At 37.0% G+C, this 23,660-nt stretch overlaps 1 protein-coding gene and 1 pseudogene across 8 annotated transcripts in view; both read right to left on the bottom strand.

Moving 5' to 3' along the window:
* Window positions 1-2,800: 2,800 nt before the first annotated feature.
* Window positions 2,801-2,924, bottom strand: LOC129780663 (U4 spliceosomal RNA; annotated as a pseudogene).
* A 335-nt stretch (window positions 2,925-3,259) lies between these two features.
* Window positions 3,260-23,660, bottom strand: part of LOC129773251 (leucine-rich repeat and calponin homology domain-containing protein) — a 233,311-nt gene continuing 212,910 nt past the window's right edge. For 6 of the 8 annotated variants that reach the window (XM_055776846.1, XM_055776845.1, XM_055776847.1 and 3 more), the window contains 2 exons: window positions 20,800-20,877; window positions 8,225-20,225 (listed from right to left, as the gene is read on the bottom strand). In XM_055776846.1, the coding sequence (XP_055632821.1) occupies window positions 18,963-20,225; window positions 20,800-20,877 (1,341 nt within the window). In that variant the 3' untranslated portion in view covers window positions 8,225-18,962. Of the gene's footprint in view, window positions 8,113-8,224; window positions 20,226-20,799; window positions 20,878-23,660 lie in introns of those variants that run through there. The other 2 variants (XM_055776850.1, XM_055776851.1) reach the window with 2 other exon arrangements.

Here is a 23,660-nt window from a genome sequence, read left to right as displayed (position 1 = left end):
CAGCCTTAAGTTCAAAGAGCGATATTGTTTCCGTTTGTTGTTCTACCATCTTTTATCACGAATGGTTGTCATAACACGGACAATCACACTGAGAATCTATTCTAAGCAAAATTTAGTTGTAGATAGGAACCATCTATATTCCATAGCACCGCACATAAAAATAATTTACCTTGTTATTGAATTTAGTGGACATCAATTAGCATTATTCGGGCTTAATTATGTGCTGCACATAAATTAAGCCAAAATATTGGAGAATCGTCCTTATCTGGTTACCGCACATAAAATCTATATGAAAATAATTTTCAGTGCAGCTGTTCCATTCGATTTTTGGGTGTGCCACTTGATTCGTTCCGTTTTGACGTAGGACTACGTCTTTACTTTCGGGATGTATGTTCAAAGTTTCTAAAACAAGAGAGTGGAGACTGGAGTGCATGGTTTTGAACGTTAATACCTATTTACCGGCTGAATGGAGTGGTATAAAAATCACTTCATTCGAAGCATAAAATGTCAAAGAGTTATATGGCTGTCACTTATTTGTCCGAAAAATCGTTTCGATAGCTTAAAAATCGCTTTGAAAACAGGATATTGCAATCATAACAATCTAGCTCATTGATGATTTTATGTTGATCCGAATGTATTCCCGAAGACGGACGGCTGAATCAAGGCACCTGGAGAAACCGTCATAGAGAATATATGCATATGCAGTTGATTTCTTTTACTCGCTTGCATTAGTGTTTGGGAAACCGTCATAGCGGACACATGCTGTGAGTACTTTTTACACGCTTGCTTTGCACTGTTCATATATGTTTCCGAGCACGGACGCAAGATCAAGGCATATAGAGAAACCGTTGTAGCAGATACATTAGCAGCATGAGCTTCTAAGTTTAACTAACTAACTAACTAGCAGATACATGCAAGCTGTGAGTACTTTTCTTCTCGTTTGCAATTGTAGTGATCAGAATAAGGCAATTAGAAGAAGCTTAAAAAGTCTGCCAACCATCTACCAGTGAACGAGATGATGGTGGCCGCTATCAAGACGACGAAGGAACTCGACGGTTTGCACAAACAAAAGGCACTGGTACATAGGGCTCTTTTAAGATTCCCCCTAAGCACAATAAGGAATCCGCCGGAATGTACTCACGAGAACAAAATGAATCATGTATCAACCATCTTCTGTTACTTCTACTAAGCCACGCAAACTCATCGGTTCTTTTCAGAGTCACCAACAAGCTCAAAAGAACTTAATTTTATGTGTAGCGCTATAGAAATAAGTTCATACGTATACTTATTCACTCACACTTCCAAAATATTCATTCATTCATTGAGAATTAATTCAGCTACAACTTCAAACAAATGATTGCCAAGCCAGCGGTAGTCCTACGTCCATCTTGCGGTTATATCACAGATACAACCCACATCCAGTTTTTCCATGAAAAACACATTTATTTGTATTATAAAATGAATTGATATATTATTTGATTAAGTATTGAAAATCACTAAACCCTTTTTTCATCTTTCTGGCAATTTACGGATTCGGTCGCGAAAGCAGCGTTCATTTTTTGAATCCATGAATGAATCCAGCCAATTTTTAACACCCTTTTTTGAAGTAAAGTGTATTCCACTCAAAGCGTTCTGCATCGATCGAAACCAACTGTGGTCGAAATAGGCAAGCTCTGGTCTATTAGATGATTGAACCTGAATATTCCATTTGCTATTTTCCATTTTTTTACAATTTTATTTCACCTTGAACAGCAGTGTTATGATGATGGAATATTTGGGGATCTTCGTAGCCACTTTGATTGCGCGTTCGCATTGTAAGTGATCGATCGTGAGTTCAAAACTCAGGGCCCTCAATTGATCATCTCTGTGTTCTTATAGAATAACTACGTCCATGCAACAATCATCAGCGATGGAGATCGTTCCACGGTTGAATGAAGATGGATTCATCCATACAACTACTCTGCTCTGCAAGAAACATCGGGCTGTTGGACTTAATAACACAGCAATTAATTAACAGCTTAATAACACAGCAATGATCATATCAACTGTCTCCGCTGTTCGGTGGTCTAACTGAACAATGGAGGAACTGAAGGAATACTCTTACGCCTAAAATGGTAACTGTGTAATGTGCTATTCATAGATACGACCAAAACATTTGACCTGTACGCGATTAAAATCCGACTCTGTTACAGCTGAAATGCTAATGAGCCTAAATAAATATTCCAATGGGATTAAAAAAAGGTGGAATACTATCAACTCGTGTCTGGTTGCATGAGCAATTGTTGCCTGTAGACGTCTTCATTGATCATTTGACCAGGTTTTAGCAGCTCATAGTGGACCACATCTGAACGCCGGACTTTTTGTCTGTAACACTAAAATTGCCACTTTCAAATCGTACAGACCATCCCCTACGAATCCTATCCTATGGTGCAGAGTCACCATAAACTTCCACAAGCACTCGATATGCTTCATCTGCACTTTTCTTCCAATCGAAACGGAAAATCAAAACATCCCTCAAATTATGCTTTTTTGCAACGAAACTCGTTATTTTCAGCGCCGTAAAAATTAAACTTGTTGTGAAAATTCAAAAACTTGTAAACAATATTTGGTTGATGTCGACTCTTCACGATTCAGCATTCAGATAAAATGATCAACAGGAATATGATTGCTACTCATTGCTTCGAAAACTCAAGAGCTTCAAAATAGCTTTTGAAAACAACCTATTGAAGTCACACAATTATATATAAGCTAGAGCCGCTCGGAAATCCATTCAATTGTATTGCGATGTGAGATGCGGAAGGATAATCACTTTATTCGAAAGATGAAATGTCTCAGAGTTATATGCTTTTTTTTCAGTTTTCAACTAGCAATAATCGCACCTCGGTAAAACCTCATTGGTTACGATATCGCCACTGCGCAAAGCTAGTTATATGCTTGTTACTTATTAATTTCTAAGACAACGTTAGTCCTACGTCCACCTTGCGATTGTAACCCTTGTCACAGACGTAACCCACCTCTAGTTTTTATCAATTTTTAATAATTGAACGAATTTATTGCAAAAAGAATCCCCTAAATATCTTTATAATTTTCAAGTACATTTCGGACAGAAGGTTTTCAGGGATTACTGGGGTTGAAAAGATGAAGATATGTTTCAGATCATGTTGAGTTTTTAAAGTACGTGTGTATTCCACAATTTCATACCGAATCATGGAACTGTCATCATACAACCTGCCACTGAAACAACGCTCGCTTTACTTGAACTTATGAAATATTATTTGCTTCTTTATTTAATCCTTTTGTTTGACTTTTGAATTATTGTTTTATACTTGTATCCCCGATTATGTAACTGATAGTTATGTTTATTATCGACAGAATGATTCGTTTCGCTTTACCCTTCTATCGTGTCCGAATTGCTTGTTTTGGCAGTTGTCAATAACTCATTTTAAACCGTTTTACCTGGTATAGAGCAACACGTAACAGATAAAAAACAGACTAAATTTTGATATACACGTTTTGGAAATATACAAAATTGTTCCGCTAAATAAGAGTCCTGTGTGGCTTACGATAACCTTTTGTGCAACAGTTTACAGACAGCGTGAACGATATGAGTATTCTTCTTATAGTCGGAATCACCTGAAACGAACATTAGAGTATCCTACTTTTGTGTTTAATTCTTCATAGATAAACGATCACTAGTTTATAACTTCGATGTTCGAAAACAATCGGAAAACATGCGTTGTTTGGTTAGGAATACAGCGGTTGACTGCAGGATTTCGATTTGTTTTGCCACATTGCCAGAGAGAAAGTGGTTTCAATATTCTATAATTTATAATGACGCACAAAAAGTAATATGAAAAGAATCATTATTCTGGATAATCCGCAGTTTTTTTCCTCCGTATCCAACATTTTGGCCTCCGTTCTGTGTGTGTAATCATTAAATTACATCGATAATGTGTTCAAACCCTTTGTCTTGTGTAGGATAAAATTCTGTATAAACGCTACGTTTAAAATCGAGATCTAGCACTTCAAGAATCGCTGCTTCCACAATACTTATACAAATCTATAGATATATTTGCTTAATGGTCCGAGTAGACCCTCCTATCGACTTGCTTCCATTCTTACAAAACACCAGTCATGAGTTTCCAATATTTGCCCGCATGGTTCCAGTTTTTCTTCTGTCTTTCATTGTATCCTAGACCTTCTAATAAAGTTTGCTTTACGAATTACAATAATTTTCTCACATAATTTATGGTAAGTATGTATATTGCGGTTAGATTTATGGTACAAAAAAGTGTTAATAAATTCACTAGAAATTTATCGATTGGTTAACTTATGTACAACATCAAAACGATGAATCAATGACTAGACTATGTTCTGTAAGCATGCGATTTCAGTAGCACTGGTTTGTCACAAAACTGACAACTCGTGGTATTTTTTTTGTTTGGGAGCGTTCGGACGGGACAACATATAATTTTTGGGGTACGTGCTGCCTTTCTCGAGTCAGAAAAATGACTAAGAGATAATTCATTTTTTCGCCCACCCTGCCCATTTTTTAGTGATTTGATCCAAAGTGATCCAAAGTACACTTGGTTGGTATTCCTCCGCGACGAAAAAAAATGATAAATTGTGTAAAAATTGACCAGCGTGCGAGAATTCACAGGCAAACAAGTACCCTTAAATATATGTGTAGAAGAACAATTCGAGTCTCAAGGGAAACATAATATCACTGATCACTAATGCATAGTTTGAAAAAAAAAAAATCATGGAAAACAGCCCATGAAACGAGCAATTCAGTAATGTCTCTTATCACTAGAGCTGTATTTTAGATAAATCAGTCCCAATGACTTGACGTTTTCTGTGTACAGGTTAGGATTGCATAAGAAAATATAACTTTTGAGTTACGAAAGATTCGTTTCTTCTGGTCATCAAGTTTGAACAAGTGATTTTTAATTGCCTTGGTATGCGAAATACAGCAAAATATGTTGCCTGTTGCATATTACATATTGCTGGTTATTAGTTGCTTATTGATCCGGTGTGCGAGTCGACTTATAATAGATACCGAGAAAGTCGGTCGCATCGAGCAAGTGATGCAACTGTCATAATTTTTGGAGCTATTTGACTTGTTTGGTGGATCCCAGTTTGGTTTGGTTTGAAATTGGCAACACATGGAATTAAATCATGTACTCTATTTAATAAAATTCGTTCGATTTACAAAATACGAAATTTTGCTTGGTGTGATAGTGATAGAGAACGTATCGATCGCTCGATTCGATCCACATAAAGGGTGTACCGCTTAAAATCCGCACACACTCAAATTACTTTAACTTTTAATCTGTTGGGTAAAATTATATGAAATTTTCCGTAGACATAGTTTAATGTGTATTCATCAGGTGCGCAAAAGTTTTCAAAATGGCGACGAAAGAACAGTGTGTTTTGCATGAGTACTTCGAGAATAAGCATCTGTAGCATCGTGCCATCGGAAAAAATGTTGGGAATCGCGAATTTCACAGTGTCTAGTATCATGAAACGTTCGAAAACCGTCTGACTGTGGATCGGAAGTGAAGATCCGGAAAAACACAAAATTAGTTTTTAGCGCATGTTTGTCATTCCGATTATTACAATGATAATGAGCCTAAAATAACAGAAAATGCCATGGCTCTCAAATACTGGTAAGCGTTTGTATAATATTTATAGCAATATATATTAGAGTGCCAATGAAAATGGTCATCTCGAATTTTCAACTCCCACGAAAAACTACCCTATGCAAAATATCAACTCAATCGGACTTCATTTACTAGTGTTGCACAGCCGTCAAAGTTTGAATTTTTTGAAAACCGAAAAATCACCCAATGGGAGAGCAAAGGAAACTGGGATTTTCGAACAAAATTTTTTGATGCCATGAAACCATGATGCATGAAACGTCGAGATATACTGCCATCTGGAAAAAAAATGTCAAAAATCTACTTTTCAGGCAAAAGAAAACCAAGTGCCAAAAAGTCAATTTTTGACAAAAAATACTACCTCTATCAAAAAGTTTCCGGAATCACCATTTGAAAAATGGAGTGGAATTTGCAACGAGTATGTATTTAATTTTGCGTTAAAAACGGTTTCAATGCTGCGACAACATTGCAAATGTTAGAAAAGTGTTTCGGCATCGATACTCTGAAGAAAACAGTCAAACCAGTGCTAAAGGCAGTCGTTTATCAGTGGCACGAACGTTTCAAAAGTGGGCGAAAATCCGTGAATGATGATGAGAGAAGTGGTAGATCATTGACATCGAAAAGCGACGAAAATATTAACAAAATCAAAGAATGGATGTCCGTAAACAGCAGATTGACCGTTCTAGAGATGGCAGAGGAGTTGGATATTGCTTTTGGGCCCGTTCAAGACATTTTGGTTAATGATTCGGGTCTCAGAGGTATTGCTGCAAAGAGCTGAATTTCATACACAAAAGAGACCGTGTTGACATCGTAAAAGACATGCTTTTCAAGGCCGAATCTGACCCAACATACATCAGGCGGATCATTACTGAAGACGAAACGTGAATTTTTGAGTATAACACGCAATCCAGACATCAAGCGAGTGAATGCCGTAAACCGAATGAGAAACGAATACCATTCATTCAACCACCGAATTCATCTGATTTAGCTCTCTGTGACGTTTTCCTATTCGAACGACTCAAGAAACCGCGCCCGAGATGAGATAATAAAGAATCGGCACCCGAGATGAGGTAAGGAAAAAAAACGATGATGGCCATACCGCAAATCGAATATAATAAATGTTTCGAGGATTGTATCAAGCGCTGGCATAAGTGCTTTGCAGTCGATGGGTAGTACTTTGAAGGGATACTACCTCGATATTGATGTATATTCTTGTATTTTTCATTTCCTGAATAAATTCCGGGAACCTTTTGATCAAGGTAGTATGTCAGATGAGGAATTGGTGTAACCGGCTAGCCAGGACCGAGACCGAATAAGACGTGCACCGGCTGATAAGGGGCATCAATAATAAAGTGAGAGAATTTCTTCGAAACAATGAAGATGTTTATCTGAGACAGTTTTTTTCTCCTGAAATGAGTAACATAAGCGACTTGAGTCAACTTGCGTCATTCGTATTCATTAAGGCTAAGAAAAGTAATTTGAATTAAGAAGTACAACGAAGGTTGAACGAGACAACACATAATAGACACATTTAAATTACTGGTTACTCATGTTTGGAATGAAATATAAAGTGAATGGTAGGCAGACGAAAAAACACAAATTATGCACATGTTCAGAAATCAGTGATATTGCATTGTCCCCGTTTCCCACAAATATTTCTCGTACTAATCTGATCACAATTATCCAAATGGATTTCTTATTTCATTTACCCACTGGTAATTCAGTTATTCTCACATAATTGAGCTATCCATTGCTAGTCGCAAATTGCCTTATTCGAGAATTTCACAATCGACAATTCTTGTTTATTACAATATATAATAAATATACAAACGATTATATATAGTCACAACATAAATTACCTGTTTGACATTGCCCTTGAAAACGCCATCTCTTTCCTATAAATATTCATGCAAAATCAAGAAGCGCAAACAAAAGCAATAAATTCACAGTTCAGTTTTCCTTTCCGTCGCCTTTTGGCAACAAAACTCTTCCCTCGGGTTTAACAGGGCAAAATTATCATACAGAATTGAGTCCTCCTACTACGCAAGAGAACTTTAGAACTAAAAGATACAATTTTTGGGATGTCATATGTCACTTGTGTTCCGGTACTCCGACACTGCGGCTACTAGACCGCTTAGATCCGCCAGACCTCATCGTCCAACGGCTTGTGGGATGTCAGTGTGGACCCCAGGCCCAGCTCACTGGCAGTCTCCAGCGGTCAGGTGCCTCCGCTGGTCGATATGGGCGACGAGGTTGCACTCTTCGATCCGCCGCTGCTACTACTACTACTACTGATGGTTGTAGTGGCCCCACCACCACCCCCGTAGAAGGTCCGCGTTGGCGAACGCACGTGGTTCGCTGGATTGTAATGTTTGAGCAGTTCAACGACGGTGATGGCGACCTGCACTATGCCGCGTCCCTCCAGCACGTCAGCAGCGCAACAGAGGAGATTCTGGAAGTAAAAACGAATTAAGAGGATCCGACATGTTACACTGCGTTGGTTTTTTTTTGTTGGTAAAAGACGCACACGCTTTATCAAAAGAATTAATACAACCGCAGCATAGTAGTTTTTGTTCAATTTATTAACTTCCTTATATAATGCTTGTTTAGTTTAAGCACATCAAACTATGCGCAGCGAGAGTGTGCTACATACATTTTTGTGGTCTTCGTATGTTTTTTTTGCGCCGAAATCTGTGAAATTTGATGAGTTTATGTTCTGTTTGTATACTTGTATGTGTGATTAGATTTAAAATTATTGTAGTTGTATAGGATTAACTTATCTTTTCAACACGCACTGTGTCAATTTTCTCGCAATGGTATCAAACAGCCGAATAAAAACTCAACCTTGAACGCGTGATTCTGATTTGATGAATTTTTTGGGTTATATATGGAGCTCATTATTAAGTTTATATGCAAAGCAGTGCTAAAGGAGAAGTGTTTCATAAGTGAGATATCGATTCTAAAGTTTGTTCGTTGATTGGTAGATTATCGTCTTTTCTAAATTTGATTGTGATTTATCTGATTCAGCTTACCCAGTTCCTGAAACTTCTCTGAATTTTAATGAAAGCATGTACCCTTTGCTCAATTACTCGACTCCAATTTGTCTACTTTGTAATGGCTCTTTGCACTTGATTTTCAATAGTTAACCCCTTCTCTACGAGTGTCGTCTATAGACGACATCAGGTTGATACTGCACATTGATCACACCAGCGCGATATTCATACTTTTCGACGCAACGATCCGTACAGCGGTAGCACTCCGACGGAGCACACTGCCGTAGTGAAAGGGTTAAAACCATCCAATGCTTTCCAATCAGAACAAAGTGAAGGCTGGTGACACCTAAGGCAGTATTCAAAAATCCATTACATTTAATCTCAAACCTCGGACAATCGCAGTATCTATCACTAGAGACATTGCGACGCTCAGTGCTCAAAGTGCTTCATTTACAGACCTAAGCAAGATATTTGGCTCATACACAGTATGTTCAATAAATAAGGGGACTTTTTATTTAAATCATGGAACACGTAACGCCATCTGTTGAATGTTGATAGCATTAGAAAGGTGAAGGTCTCACTTTTCAAACGCAGCCAACTTTATGTAAACTGATCGACAGGTTAAAAAGTTACGCGCTTTTTAATGACAGGAACAAAGAGCAAATAATCAATTTTGTGTTAAACTTGAAAAAACATTTAGTGGGACGTACCAATTGATGCAAAAAGTGTATGGTGATTATTGTTTAGTTCGTTCAAAAGTTCATAAGTGGTTGAAACGATTTCAAAATGATCGTGAAGATATAAATGATGATGAAAGACCTGGTCGTCCAGAAGAAAGTAATTGATTTTCTCGACTCGATCATAACTGGTGATGAAATATGGTGCTTTAAATATGACCCTGGAACTAAGCATCAATCTGCAGAATGTAAGTCGAAAGGCGAGTAAACAAAACAAAAATGCGTTTTCAGAAGACCAGAATCAAGACAATGTTGATCACGTTCAACGAATCCAACGGTATTGTACACAAGGAATTGTTCCAGAAGATCAAACTGTTAATGGAGAATACTATTTTACATCGTTTGTGGTCGCGAATTGTTCGTGTTAGACCTGAATATCCAGAGGGGAAACAGCTGTTTTTATTGCATGATAAGTTTGTGAATTTTTGATGATAAAACAGATTTATATCATCGACCACCATCCATATTTTCCTACTCTATCATTTTCTGTTCCCTAAACTAAAAACTGCCATGAAAGGAACGTTTTTTCGATGACTTTCCAGCCATTCAAGCAACCGTGACACAGGTGTTAAAGAACATACCTTTAGGCGGCTCGCACACCGGAGCAATAAGCACGACGTGTCGTGTCGCTAGCAACTTATCGCCCATAATTTGGCAAGTTTCGTTCATCAAACAGATTATTTGTATAATATCAGGCGTTTTTATTGCTTTAGTATGCGAAGTACACAAAAATATGTTACCTGTTGCATATTGCGTATTGTTGCTTGCGAGTTGCTTATTGCTCCGGTGTGCGAGCCGCCTTTGATGACATGAAAGAGTCTATGCATAAATTGGTTGATATTGAGTTATTCTATTGAGTTAAATTGGAGATTATTTCGAATAAAAAATAACTTTCAAACATACACTGCGGTTCACAACTATAGAACCACTCATTTTTTCTGAGTTTCCAGAGATATGTAAGAAGTCGGTTGAATTGAAGTATATAGTGCACAGTACAATCACTATCTTCATTTATAAGACTAGCCATTTCAACTTTATTGTTGTGTTCAGGCGCGAAACATTAAAAAAAACAGAAATTCCATTGTTTCATAATTATAGAACTAGATGGAAAAACTCTCACTACTTTACAAAACTAACGCCAATTTAACATGAATTACGATGTGTTTCTAATTCGTAGATCATCCTTAGTTCTCAATCAGTTCACATAACCCTTTCGGGGTGGTTTCGACCAATCTACGTCATGTTATAGTGGAGGATATTGCTCGTTTAAGCTCTTCAAATCACTCATACTGCTTGTAAGCTGCGTCTACTATTCGTCCGTTCACTCCTCATAAGTTCCTGACAGGATTTTGATTTGGTAAACAAGCTGACCAGTTCAAAATCTGAAGCCCCTATTCATTAAACCATGCCATGACCTTCCAGCTTCTTTTAAATGATGCCAAATTACTCAATTATCACATTTTTTTGATGCAAAAACAGAAAAAAATTACTCTGAAGTTGCACTTCTAACTGTTCATTCGTTCTATATCTTAAAAATTCCCTTATTTATTGAACATACTGTTTAAACTCCCGAAAATCATCCTCAGGATTTGGAAAGATGGAGGCTTACTAGAGACTTAAAATTGAGAGGCGAATGAACTGAAAAATTTAAAGCCTCTTTAAAACATACACGGAACGGAACAAATTTCAGATTCCAAATTCAATCCATCAGATTTCTTATTTCAAATTCGGCTTCAAGACAATCTTCTAAATTCCGAAACTCAGAAAAACAAGTCGAAATTGTTTTTCTGATCCCAGAAATAAGATAACAGAATTTTGAAGATTCAGAATCAGGTTTGAAATTTCAAACTTCTGATACAAACTGCCAATTGGGATTCCAGATTTAGAATCCAGAATTCTTTATAGATTCAGATAATCCGTTCCAGATTCAAAGTGTGAAATCCGAATTCCAAATTCGAGATTTAATATTCAGATTTTAATTTCCGAGTTCAGTTCCCAGAATTCATATTTCAAATTACAGATTTCAGATTCCAGGAATATAGGATTCTAGATTCTAGATGCCAAAATCTAGATTATTCATTCCACATTTACGAATTTGATTTCTGTTTTCAGATTTCAGTATATTCAGTTTTCCTGAAAACATACAAGAATCTTGTTAATATCGGCTAGTTGTAACTTCCTGTGCGAAAATCAGGATTCGCAAGATTTGTCACGTCACAAAATCAAAATAGTGTATGAAATATGAATTTGATCGTATTGTAGGAAGCTATAATCTAAACTTTCATGATAGTTATGTTCATAAATTCTTCTCATTTGATTTTTCCCTATATAATTTCATGGAATTGGTCTACTATCAAATTTTGGCTTCAAATATAACATAAGTACAATCTGTCTGTTTTCGGCTTTATGATGTGGCTCTAAAAGGACTTTTTGCGAATTTTTGACTTAGGGCTACGTTTTTCAGAAAAGGCACCAAATCAAAAAATAGGTCACGTTTTTATGGAATAAAGTTAACTATTTTTCACTGCGAATTCTGGTGATTATCATACCAATCGAATCGGAATCTCTCTAATATTTGTTTGATACGGTATACATTACAGTTCCCTGATCCCTCAACTGTTTCAATTAATGAAAACTGGAAGCATTCTCATTTTTCCATACATTTGTTCTGTCGATTTGTGTGCTTACCTTTCCGTACCCTTACGAGCAATTAATTCATTCGTTTCTGCTTGTTCTGGCAACTTATTTGGTATAAATAAGCCGTCCGTGATTTGAAATCACGGTCGCGACCGAGCTAGCAAGCGCAACACAACGAGCGGACACCATTCATGCTTAACCCTTTCAGGACCATAAGGATGTAATGAATTAATAGGCACCCTGAAAACATAATTTATATTAAAAATTCAAAAAACTTTTACATTTTTTTTTTAAATTTATGGGACAAATATGCGCCTATGGTCACTATTATGTATCGCCAGTAGAAATAATAAAAAGGTAAATTCCGAAATATTAAAATAAAAAAAATTATTTACAATGGTTACGTAAATATTTAATTAATCCATGATTTTTGCTTGGGACATCGGCGTCCCCGTGGTCGTGAAAAGGTTAATGCTGATTTCACACACATATGCACAAGCAGCTCGATACAGAAATGGAATGAATGGAAGATATTGTGAAACAGTAGGGTAATTTCGTTCACGTTCACTACACAGCTCGATTAAAAGGTACCTGTATTCTGTATCAAAGTGTAGTGAGACAAAGAAGGTGCCTACAGCATACGGGAAATTTTCGTGCCAGTGCCAGAATAAGAATATCCAGAATTTTAGAATACGGACATACACTGCCTTTATTTGAATACAGTTTTACTGTGGCATGTGCTAGGGTTCGCTCCCACCTCAAGCGGAATTTAGGAGCAGAAGTGTATATAGTTTTTGGTCGATATCAGGTGCAAGTTGGTTGCGCAGATCAATCGCAAATCGAGGACAGAACCATTTGAAACGAAAAGTGTTGACAGCTTTTGACGATTCTCTCTATGTGATGTTATGTAGAAGATCTGAGAGACACTGACATACACGTGATACACAAATCAAATGCAGGCTTCGTTCAACGGGCAATGAGAGAGCTTTTGCTGTTTTGCTGTCAGGGAGGCAAATTGTTGTTTATCAGATTACCAAGCCCGAAGGTAGTTTTACATTGTTCAAACTTTGAATGGAAGTTTTAACTTCAGGTTATTTGATCACTTGATACATGGCCGCCTGACTGTTACTTAACCATTCGTCGATACATTTCCTGATATTTCCACTAAAACTTATCATTACAATATACAAACATTATCAATCACATTTTTCATATATGTTTCTTCACAATTCGCGTAAAAAGCATTTTACTTTTTTACATAGAGTACCTTTTTTCATTCATATTTTTCATTTTAAAAATGTGTCTATTCCTCCTCAAAAATCTATTATCGCCTTTGTCGCTTCTCAAACTCGCAAAACGAATCTAAATGTCGTCAATGCTATCTTGAAATTTTGGAATCTTGGCTAGCAGTGGATGTTTTGTATAGAGGTGTAACATTTTATCTTCCCCTGGTGACTGGCCCTTAAGGGTCTCCTCCATATAAAAGGCGCTCCCCGGTCTGTAAAATCGAATTTTTGTTTTTTGCATTTTCGGGATGCTTATGCCCTCAGAAATGTTGGATTTTTCGATATTTCGTTTTTCGATTTTCGTTTCGTTGGAAGGTTACAGCCAAGAGTATGAAGTCACCTCAAGAAATATTGCAGTGTTGCACGAATTTTGAAAGGCGTTTTTTCTCGAAACCATGTTTTTCCAACTGGTGGTATCGATATCTCAGGATCCACTCGACTGATTTGGCTGAAATTTTCTATCAGCATGTAAAAATGGATTGTCTGAGGCGTTACATAGCCGTTTTTTGATATCTCATTTTTTCGATTTTTTATGAGCTTCTAAACTGCGATATTTCATGAAAAATAACTCATTTTCAACCAAACGTTTTGGCAATTTTTCGAATTTTTTAAAACCCCTATGTAACGCTTTAGGTATTGTTCTAAAGTTTCAGAATATTCATTGGAACTTGCGCTACGACACCCCGTTGCTTCAGAACCGATACCACCAGCAAGGTAGCTGGTAGCTGGTTAACTTCTTCTTGTCCTTTTCACAAATCAATATATCGACAATATACTAACCTATTAAAAAAGTTGAATGGTTGTGTTCGACTCACGACCGTGCAGTTGACGTTGGGTTACGTTACGATATTTGTTGCATGCCGATTTTTAGTATATTTGATGAAGATACGCCGCAGTTGCAGTCGATCACTCGCCACAACGGCCTTACCCCTACTGATTTCAAGTTTAGTTTGAATTGGATTGTTTTTTTAATTATAGAGGTTATAAACTGCAAAGTTCATTCGCAGCTAGTCTTGAAAAAGGCCTATTAGAAAAATTCAAAACTCTTATTTCAACGCTATTTGAACAAACTGACTGTTGAAAAATTTAAACTTTTCCATTATGCAATAGTTTGTTATGGGGTGTTCAGATCGATTGGTGCAAAAAATCTTGTAAATCCATCGAGGAATCACTGAGCGAGGAACGCAAGAAATTGGACGTTTTTCGTGACGCGACCATTATTTCGATTTTCGATTTCCAGGCCCAATATAGAGGCGAAGAAGTTTCAAGTTTCTACAGAACAAACAATAATAATCATACTCGCATCGCCTGTATTCCCGAAAAACGCAATTTTTCGCCAAAATCTTGTGCATTAATACCTCAGTAGTTTGCTAATGGCCAACGTGACAAAGTATATTGAAGACTGTGGGTTAGTGTCAAAATACCGTCACATCATCATCCCATCCAGTCGATTCAAACTTTAATTAGTATATTATGAAACACTTCTCATCAAACAGATCAAACAGAACATTATTTTCGCATTATTTATTTAGTGTACAGTGTGTGTGTGTTTGTGTGTATAAATTAAAGATAAAGCAACATGAGGCATAATAGCCGAACTTCTTTTATTTTCTTCGGCAACGGAACTTATTGTATCATAGCTGCAGAATAGTCTACATAGGTGTAAAGCTGCGCGAGAAATACTAGCAGATTTCCGTCTACTACTCAGTCTGCCTAAAACGAGTGATTAAATAGGATCCTCTAACATAGGGCCTAACATAGTTTATCCCTTTCTTCCTAAAACGAGTAGAATTTTGTGTATGTTTGTATATTGGGGGAGGGGGTGTAAAATACCTAAACGTTCAGTTTTTTTTCTTCTTTTTATTTCAATTCCTACAATGCTGCAACCCTAAGTTCTTCCAATCATTATCTCTTTAGTAAAATTTTGGTGGAAAAAACAGATTGGTGCAGCCCAACAAGCCTATTCCTCCTAACAGTTGATACATGACCTAGTCTACAAAGCAACACATTTTCCGGCTTCCAAGCCGGAACCTAATGGTATAAATGTAGCGAATAAATATGGTACGAGCTAAAATTATTGGCCTTAGAAAAACCTATAGATCCATATAAACGATTACGAGTAATAGTTCGATAATATATGTGTGTGTGTGTGTGTGTGTATTTTGCCAAAATACGTTATTGAACATGGCGCGTTATGGAACTGTTGTAGTTATTTTCGCTTCTCAACCAGCGAGAAATTTGGTGCAAACCGATTCCCACTTGTGCTAAACATTATTGTTTTGATTTTGTTTCTTTTTTGCTGAGAGCTTATTATTCTCGGTTCACTTATTAGTACTCATAAAATAAACAATGTATATGAAAATAAACAAAAAAAAACAAGGCAATCCTGATTAATATTACTCCTTTGAACGTGAAGTTCTTTTTGGCAAAATAATTGTTATAGCTTCATTTGCAAACGCTTGTATGCGAAAAAATCAATAATAATTTGTTTTAAAACGTAGCCCGATTTTTTAAAAATAAATCGAAATCTTAATTTTATCTAAAAGATTTTAAAACTAAAGTGATGGAATAGGTTATAAGTAAACTGATTCATATGACTAGATCATCGAATGTATTGAGTTAAGATAGATTACAGATTACAGTTTGTTGAAATGCCATATTTCGCGATATTATGAACCCTAAAAATACATCATATTATGCTGAAAATTGTAGGTAAACTTTGCTAGAAAACTATAGAGATACATCAAGAGAGAGGTTCGATAGTGTTCTCCAGAAGATCTAGTCATTGTCATTTCTTGATTGATAAAAATTAAGAAAATAGATCTCTTTTTCGCTGTTTGCATTGTTTGGTATTTTTTTCTGTTACAGAATATTGAAGATTGTAACGATAATGGATTATTTATTTCTTTTTTTTACAACATCTATCTAGACGCGTATCTTACGACGATGTTCTAGTTTAGTTTGTTTTCAACGCGTGTGTGTGAGTGTGTTTGAATGTGTTCCACTAATTGTCGTCATACGGCACCAGTGGTAACTGACCTGTTTACAAAATAAGGCAACCATATTCCTTAATTTGGGACATCCTCTGCATTACATTGTTTGCTAGTAAGGTGTTATCAAATGTTTGCATCTTCAGATTCACGAGATCCCATTTGTTTACCTGTATACTACTTCTGCACTTCGACTTGCAATATTTTGATATCTCTTTTCGTATGCGTTTTGATTGTTTGCGGTTCTTGTTTTATTTGATGTTCTCCCCCAAATCAATATGTTTCAAGTAATTTTTGATTATATTTGTAACGGCTTTTGAGATTTACACTACCAAAATCATTCTACTCCATAACATTCCTACTTGTAATGTAAAATGTAATGAACACACAAGAGAATGTAAGGAATAAACTTAAGCATTAAGCGAAATAACTATAAAATAAACGAAATCACACTTCAAGTAGAAGAAAACCAACAATCTTTAAGATCGATATAAAAAATTAAGCCTCGGAATGAATGACGAGAGAAGGAGCAGTGAAATGATTTACTTTCTAAATGCTAATAAGTACAAAATGATCATGAGAGTGATTCGAAATGAAACTCAATTGTGATGATTGTTGTTTTTTCATTGTTGAGCAATTACAAATGAAATCGACAAATGACATATTTTGATTCGAATGAAAGTTTGTATTCCCTTTGGGGTGGAGGAAATATGAGTTTTCCACAGCATTTGGGAATTTTTCGACTCAAGTGTAACTTTTGAAAAGGGCGTATCGATTTTAGTAAGAGAAATCTTTGATAATTTATATCTCAAAAACTATGAGCCGTACCGAAATAGTGTCTTAGAGAAAGTGTTATAGAGTCCAAACGTGAAAAAATATACACTGAGAAAAAAATAGTACTTTTTTTATTTACAAAAAAAAGCTTTAATTTGCAATATCTCAAATACATATTTTTATTATTTTTTATATTTCTTCATATAAAATAGAAGTCATGTAAAAAAAAATTTTAAATGGATACAAGATGGTAAAACAATTTTTGACGAACTTTGTGGAACATCGAATTTTTGTGAATTTTCGAAACTTGGAGTTTTTGTATGTTTTTTTTTATTTCTGTATTATAGTGATTTTCAACACATTTGGCTGGTTCGTCACTTTTACCTTCCATTTCGGAAGAATGTCGGGAGTGAGAATTGAACTCGTGACCCTTAGCGTGAGAGGTATGGATGTTACCGCTACGCCAGATCGCCTCCTCTTTTTGTATGTTAACAATCATTACAATTACAAATAATACACATATTTATGCAGAACTCGAGAACTAATCATCAAAACAGAACCAAATTTGACATGTGGAAGTTTTGGGGGGCACGTAACGTTTCTATGATGTTCGATTGAGGTGGTTGAAGAATCTTGAACGATAATTGTGAATATCATACGAGAATAATATAATGACGAGTTTTGGTAGAAATGCTAGGAAACTTATAGTAAAAGGAAATTATAAAGGGTCAATTAGAACGTTGAACGTTCGTTTATAAAGAAAACATGAATTTTTGAAAGTATTCACAACAAAAAAATCCATTCTGGGTCGGACGAAGTTTGCCGGGTCAGCTAGTTTACTATAAAAAAGAGAATAAATTAGAAATATTTTTTTAAAATATCTCGAGAATGGCTGCATTTGGAAAGAGATTGATAAAGAGCTTTTTTGTTTGAAATCACATCAGTATTCATAATTTGTGGCTAAAAATGATTGTTACCATACAAAAATTTAAGGTTTCGAAAATTCATAAAAATTCGATGTTCCACAAAGTTCGTCAAAAATAAAAAAAAGAATACTAATTTTTTTTCTCAGTGTATATTTTTTCCACGTTTTGACATCAATATTCTATAACTCTTTCTAAGAAACTATTTCGGTACGACTCATAGTTTTTGAGATATAAATTATCAAAATTTTCTCTTACTAAATCGACACGCCCTTTTTTAAAGTTGCACTTGAGTCACAAAATTCCCAAATGCTGTGGAAAACTCATATTTCCTCCAACCCAAACAGAATGCAAACTTTCGTTCGAATCAAAAATACAAGTTTCATTTTTAGTTCGATTTCATTTGGAATTACACTGTTATTAAAGCACAAAAAGTATCGATTGATAACTAAATGGAATGATTTTTTTTTGCAATGAGCAGCCAATCGGAATTTATTTTTATTTTAAATCGAAATCACTTACCAAATCGATTAACCAATTAGGAATGTGTAACGATTTTAACAGTTCTTTTCTGCTTCTGATGAAAGGAATGAAAAATCGACTTATTTTTGTGTTATGATTTATCTTTTTGTTTGTTTTTTTTTGTTTCGTTTTACTCGAACACTCCTCATACAATCACACAAATATTTGACTTGAAGTAAATCAATTCACTCCCGTTGAGAAGGATAGCTCACGCTTTATAAACTAGTAAGAATATATATTAAGAATCTAGCTGCTTATTTAAGTACATAAAATTTTAGAGATTTTTGTTGTACTGAGATTAAAACAAACAAAAAAAAAGAAATCTTCTCGCTTCTTATAAATTAGATTCAACAGAAAAATATGAAAATATCTTCGTAAAAATAACAAAAAATCAACCAATTCCAAAGCCATTGGAATTGGCAACACCTCGCGTTTTGCCTCTAACGATTAGGCAACGGATACAGATACAAATAGACAACCGCGAACAGGAACGTTCCCAGACAGAGCACAGTGGACAGCACCGGATGATCCGATTTCCTATTCCACTGGTCCCCCGCAGCTTCGGCTTCGTTGTCCTCGACGCTAACACTGCGTCTCAGCTGCGCGCTGTTCACTATCTTCTCCCCATTCACGGCGTTACTCTCGAAGAACTCAATCCGCTTGCTGACGATCTTTCTGCCCACCAGCTTCGGATCTTCCTTGGCCGAGTTGATGTTAAAGTCCACAATCGTTCTCGCTCCCGCCCCCGTAGGAGTGGTACTGTTCAGATCATTAATCCCCTGGTTGGCATTCGTGGGCGTAAAAGCCGTCTCATCATCCAGCGAATTCACGCTCGCCTCGGAATCCTCGTAATCGTCATCCTCTCCGTCTCCGTCCTCCAGGCGGCATCGAAACTTCCCAATGTCGCTGTCGTACTCACACTCTTCCACTATTTCGTTCAAGCCGTCCCCGAGCGAACCCTGCTGCCGCGATTTGGCGCCGGCGAATCGAGAGTTCGGAAACTTGCGCTTTCTTCTACCGTTCCCACCGGAGTTGAGATCCAACGAGACTGGGACGTTCCGCCAATCCGCTCCTCCTCCTCCCCCGCCGGACTGGACATCGACATCGATTTCATCACTAACAGCCCTAAGCCTAGCCTGAACCTTCATTACATCCTCCCGCTCGAGCTCTTGCTTCTGTTCCAGATGGAACTCGAATTGAGTTTTGACGCTTTTTGGTGTTGAAGTGTTACGTAAATAGTTTCTGTTAGATTCGTTAGTGGTGGCACTTGGGAAGCTTAGATAATGCGGAGGTGTTTGGTAGTTACCATTTGGTTCTTCCTTGCTACTGTGGAGTACAACCGCTTGTTCTCCTTCTGTTGTTGTTGTTGTATTGGTGTTGGCTGCAGTGAGTGTTGTTGTTGTGGGTTTGTTGACAATAATGGGTGGTGGTGGGGGAGGAGACGAGGGACGACCGATGTGACCACAGGTCGATTCTTTTGTGACCAACTCGGCCCGAGTCAGCAGTGCCTCAATGGTACGATACATTGCCAAAGGATTCGGCGGTTCGACGGATTGATCAACATCTGATTCGATCTGCTGCTGCTGTTGTTGACGTTGATCCGGCCAGTCCGATGAGACCTCGGCCAGAACCACCGACGGGGGCGGTGCTCCTGTTGGTGGTGGAGATGATGGTACGATGTCCTGGCAGGAGCATATCAACTCCTGCAACCAACACCAATAACAACAGGTGAGAGAGTTAGTTCCTTGCGTTCATAATCGCAGCTTAAGAGACGAGCCTAAGCCTAAGTAGCAACATGTATTATGCACAACAGAAGAACCCTCCGCATTGAACTATGTACACACACATAAAGGAATGAAATTACAGAATACATATAAAAAGCCACCTTACAGAGTGTGTAGAGAACAGGCACATTTGTTGAAGTTGGAAAGTGAATCGTTCTTTTTCTGATGCTAAATTAGCAATGACAATAGTCTCTGGGTTAAATTTAATCAATGGTTGTTATACCGTATCCTAAAACGAAACTTTTTTGTGTATATCTAGATAAAGTATAGTTCGTCCAAGCCAAAATGTGTAACCCTCGAGAACCCTGAATCTTTGACACATACCCTAAACAGCGAAATTACAAAGAACTAGATAGAGCAACTGAAGAGAAACTTGTTGCGAATAATATAAACACCTATAACATAAAAGTGGTTACTACGTTAAAGATTTCCAAAACCCCGAAAGTCTACGAGTAGCATAATATTAAAGTAGGCCACAAAACAACAAACTTACCTCATCCACTCCGATCTTCCGACAAGCATCGAGGAAGTTATCCACATTGCGCCGACAGCGGGCCATCGTCAGTTTTGGCTAAAAGAAAAGAAAAGTTAGATGAAGTGTCACTAAAGATTATTGGGAGAAATGTGGATTGAGGAATTGAGCAATAAACTCGATTTCCCAGACTGGATTATACGGAATAACCAACACATGAATTTGGAGGCTCTAATCTTGGATGATTGTTCCCTTTAGACGTAGGACTGAGTCTAGCCTTTCAGTATAGGGGTCCGTTTCAATGTTTCGAGAAGATAAAGTGTATAGATTTTGAACGTTAATATACATATATAGGGTTGGGGAAAAGGAAATGTCGTATTTCAGATCGAAATTTGACGCTTTATTTAACATACTTAAAATTATCCAATTCAAGTCAAATATACGCCGTTTTGTTCGCAAACTTGTTGCCATTTAGAAGGCAACTTCATTATCCCCCCCCCCCCCCCTTCTTATTTGCAAAAAACTCAGACAGCCAGTTTTCGCAAACCTCTTTTGAGGCCAACTTAGTATCACCAAGAGCGTTTTGCATGGACCGGAAGAGATGATAATCACTTGGAGCCGGACTATATGGTGGGTGCAATACAATGTCCTGGAAAAAAGGTAATGAAGATGGTCGAGTTTCGAGCGACATAGCATGCGCTGCCAGAGCTATTTCGCAAATAGTGACGTCAGTCACTATTCTAAAATAGAAACAAACAGATTTTCATTATTTGACCGTTATGAAGTTGATGTTTCGAAGGCTCTCAGTGTCGGTGTGGATGTTATGAGATAATAATCGCCAATTAATCAAAATTTCACCGGAAATGTTACTGCTTTCGAGAACTACACATACGAGTGCTCTCTGGACCTTTTTACCACATGAATAATCGAAATAAGCCACGATATGATTTTCATCTGTTAAAAAACAACCAGTTGAATGATTTCATGAGAATTTTGGCTCAAATTATCATGCAACCGTGAGTACTTTCAACATTGGTTTGTTCCTTCCATATACATTCCATATTGAATGCAAATAATTACGACATGATATTTTGCTTGCCAATACAGATACGTTTCGCCTACTGCTCCACCTCTATATGTACCTCATTGGGTGCAATAGCGAAATGGAAAAAGGAAGGTGGGAAGATTTTTTTAAATCTGTGACGTCACAAATTTTGTTTATGTATGTTACTTTTCTTATAATAGTCCACTACATAGGAAAAGTGTTGTTATTAAAAGTAAAAATAAGCAGATGAAATGAACGAACTAGATTTTTTTTCCTAAATCAATGCTAGCATTCAAAATCATAAGGGCCTGATATTTTAACAGAAACTGAAATTTCAGTATTTTTGAAGTGTTCTAAATATAATTTCAATTCAATTTTACTTCTCGTTACGTCGACCAAAAACGTAAACGAACAAAGTCAGAGTCACACAATCTTTTGTTCCTTTGACGGATTAGCATGGGAAAAAAGGTTGGAAGTTTTTTCATGTAATATCAACTTGAAAAATAAATTTAATTGACTCCGTATGACTTAGATTGAGACGAAAAGTTTTCCGCTTGAGTCTTAGTTTTAGACGACCGAATGCATGCCGGACTACTTGATGATTTCAACGATTTTATCGGTTTCCACAACGATTGGCCGACCAGTACGGGATGTATCTTCGGCAGCCACTACACCAGAACGAAATCGATCAAACCAACGCTGTGCTGTGCGAATCGTTACGAAGGGAAACATCATGAGAAAGATTGGTTTCGTCTTCTGGTTGAATTTATTCATTAACCTTACTCAAACAGCAACACAATAAAGTAATATAAGCTACGTTTCTGAGTTCTTTATTATGCTTCGATATAACGTACAATGCGATACAACGTACAATTTTGAATGTAAAATGTACGTTATATCGAAGTTACCCTGTATACAGGATTCGATTATATACAGTGAAAAGAAATCAGAAACTGTATATAATCGAGTCCGCGCTGTAACGGCTTTTGCGCTACAAAAGTTTTTTTTTTCAAATAAAACAAAACCGGTTTTGGATATCAATGAAATTCATGTGAAAGCTACGAAGTACATTTGATGCCATTTTGTATGAAACACGATTTATTTTGCATGGTCACCACGGGCACGCTTGCAGAAGTCTAGACGCTGAACCCAATTTTCGACGGTTTTCAAGCATAAATCGGTCGATACTGCTGCAATTTCACGTTCGATATTCGTACGAAGTTCATCAATCGTCGCTGGCTTGTTGGCATAGACCATAGACTTGACGTAGTCCCACAGGAAATAGTCTAACGGCGTCAAATCACACGAGCGAAGCGACCAATTGACTGGGTCATTTCATGAGATAACACGCTCACCAAACTTGGTTTTCAATAAATCGATTATTAAAATATTCAGTTATCATTGAGCGGTAGCGATTCCCATTCACAGTAACGTACCGGTCTTGATCGTCACGGAAGAAGAACGGCCCAATGACGCCGCCGGACCATAAACCGCACCAAACCGTATTTTCTTCGGGATGCAATGGTGACTCATGGAGTACGTGTGGATTGCTGCCAATAACGCATATTTTGCTTATTGACGAAGCCAATAAGCAAAGCTTCTGCTGTTCAAGCGGCTTCAGTTCTTGCGTCAATTTAATCTTGTAAGGATATAGGACAAGATCTTTTCGCCACAACTACGTCACAGGGATGCCCAACGTTTGAGAACGACGTGTGAGAAATTAATTTGGATTTCCTCAATAGATGCGCTAGTGACAGCAATATTCTCGACACTACGGGTATTTTTTTGTCCCACTGACACGGAAACATTTTGTACTGTGCCTGTGGATTAAAATCTT

The sequence above is a fragment of the Toxorhynchites rutilus genome, chromosome 3 (assembly GCF_029784135.1).
Source record: "Toxorhynchites rutilus septentrionalis strain SRP chromosome 3, ASM2978413v1, whole genome shotgun sequence".
Taxonomy (NCBI): domain Eukaryota; kingdom Metazoa; phylum Arthropoda; class Insecta; order Diptera; family Culicidae; genus Toxorhynchites; species Toxorhynchites rutilus.
This window is presented reverse-complemented; position numbering and strand designations above follow the sequence as displayed.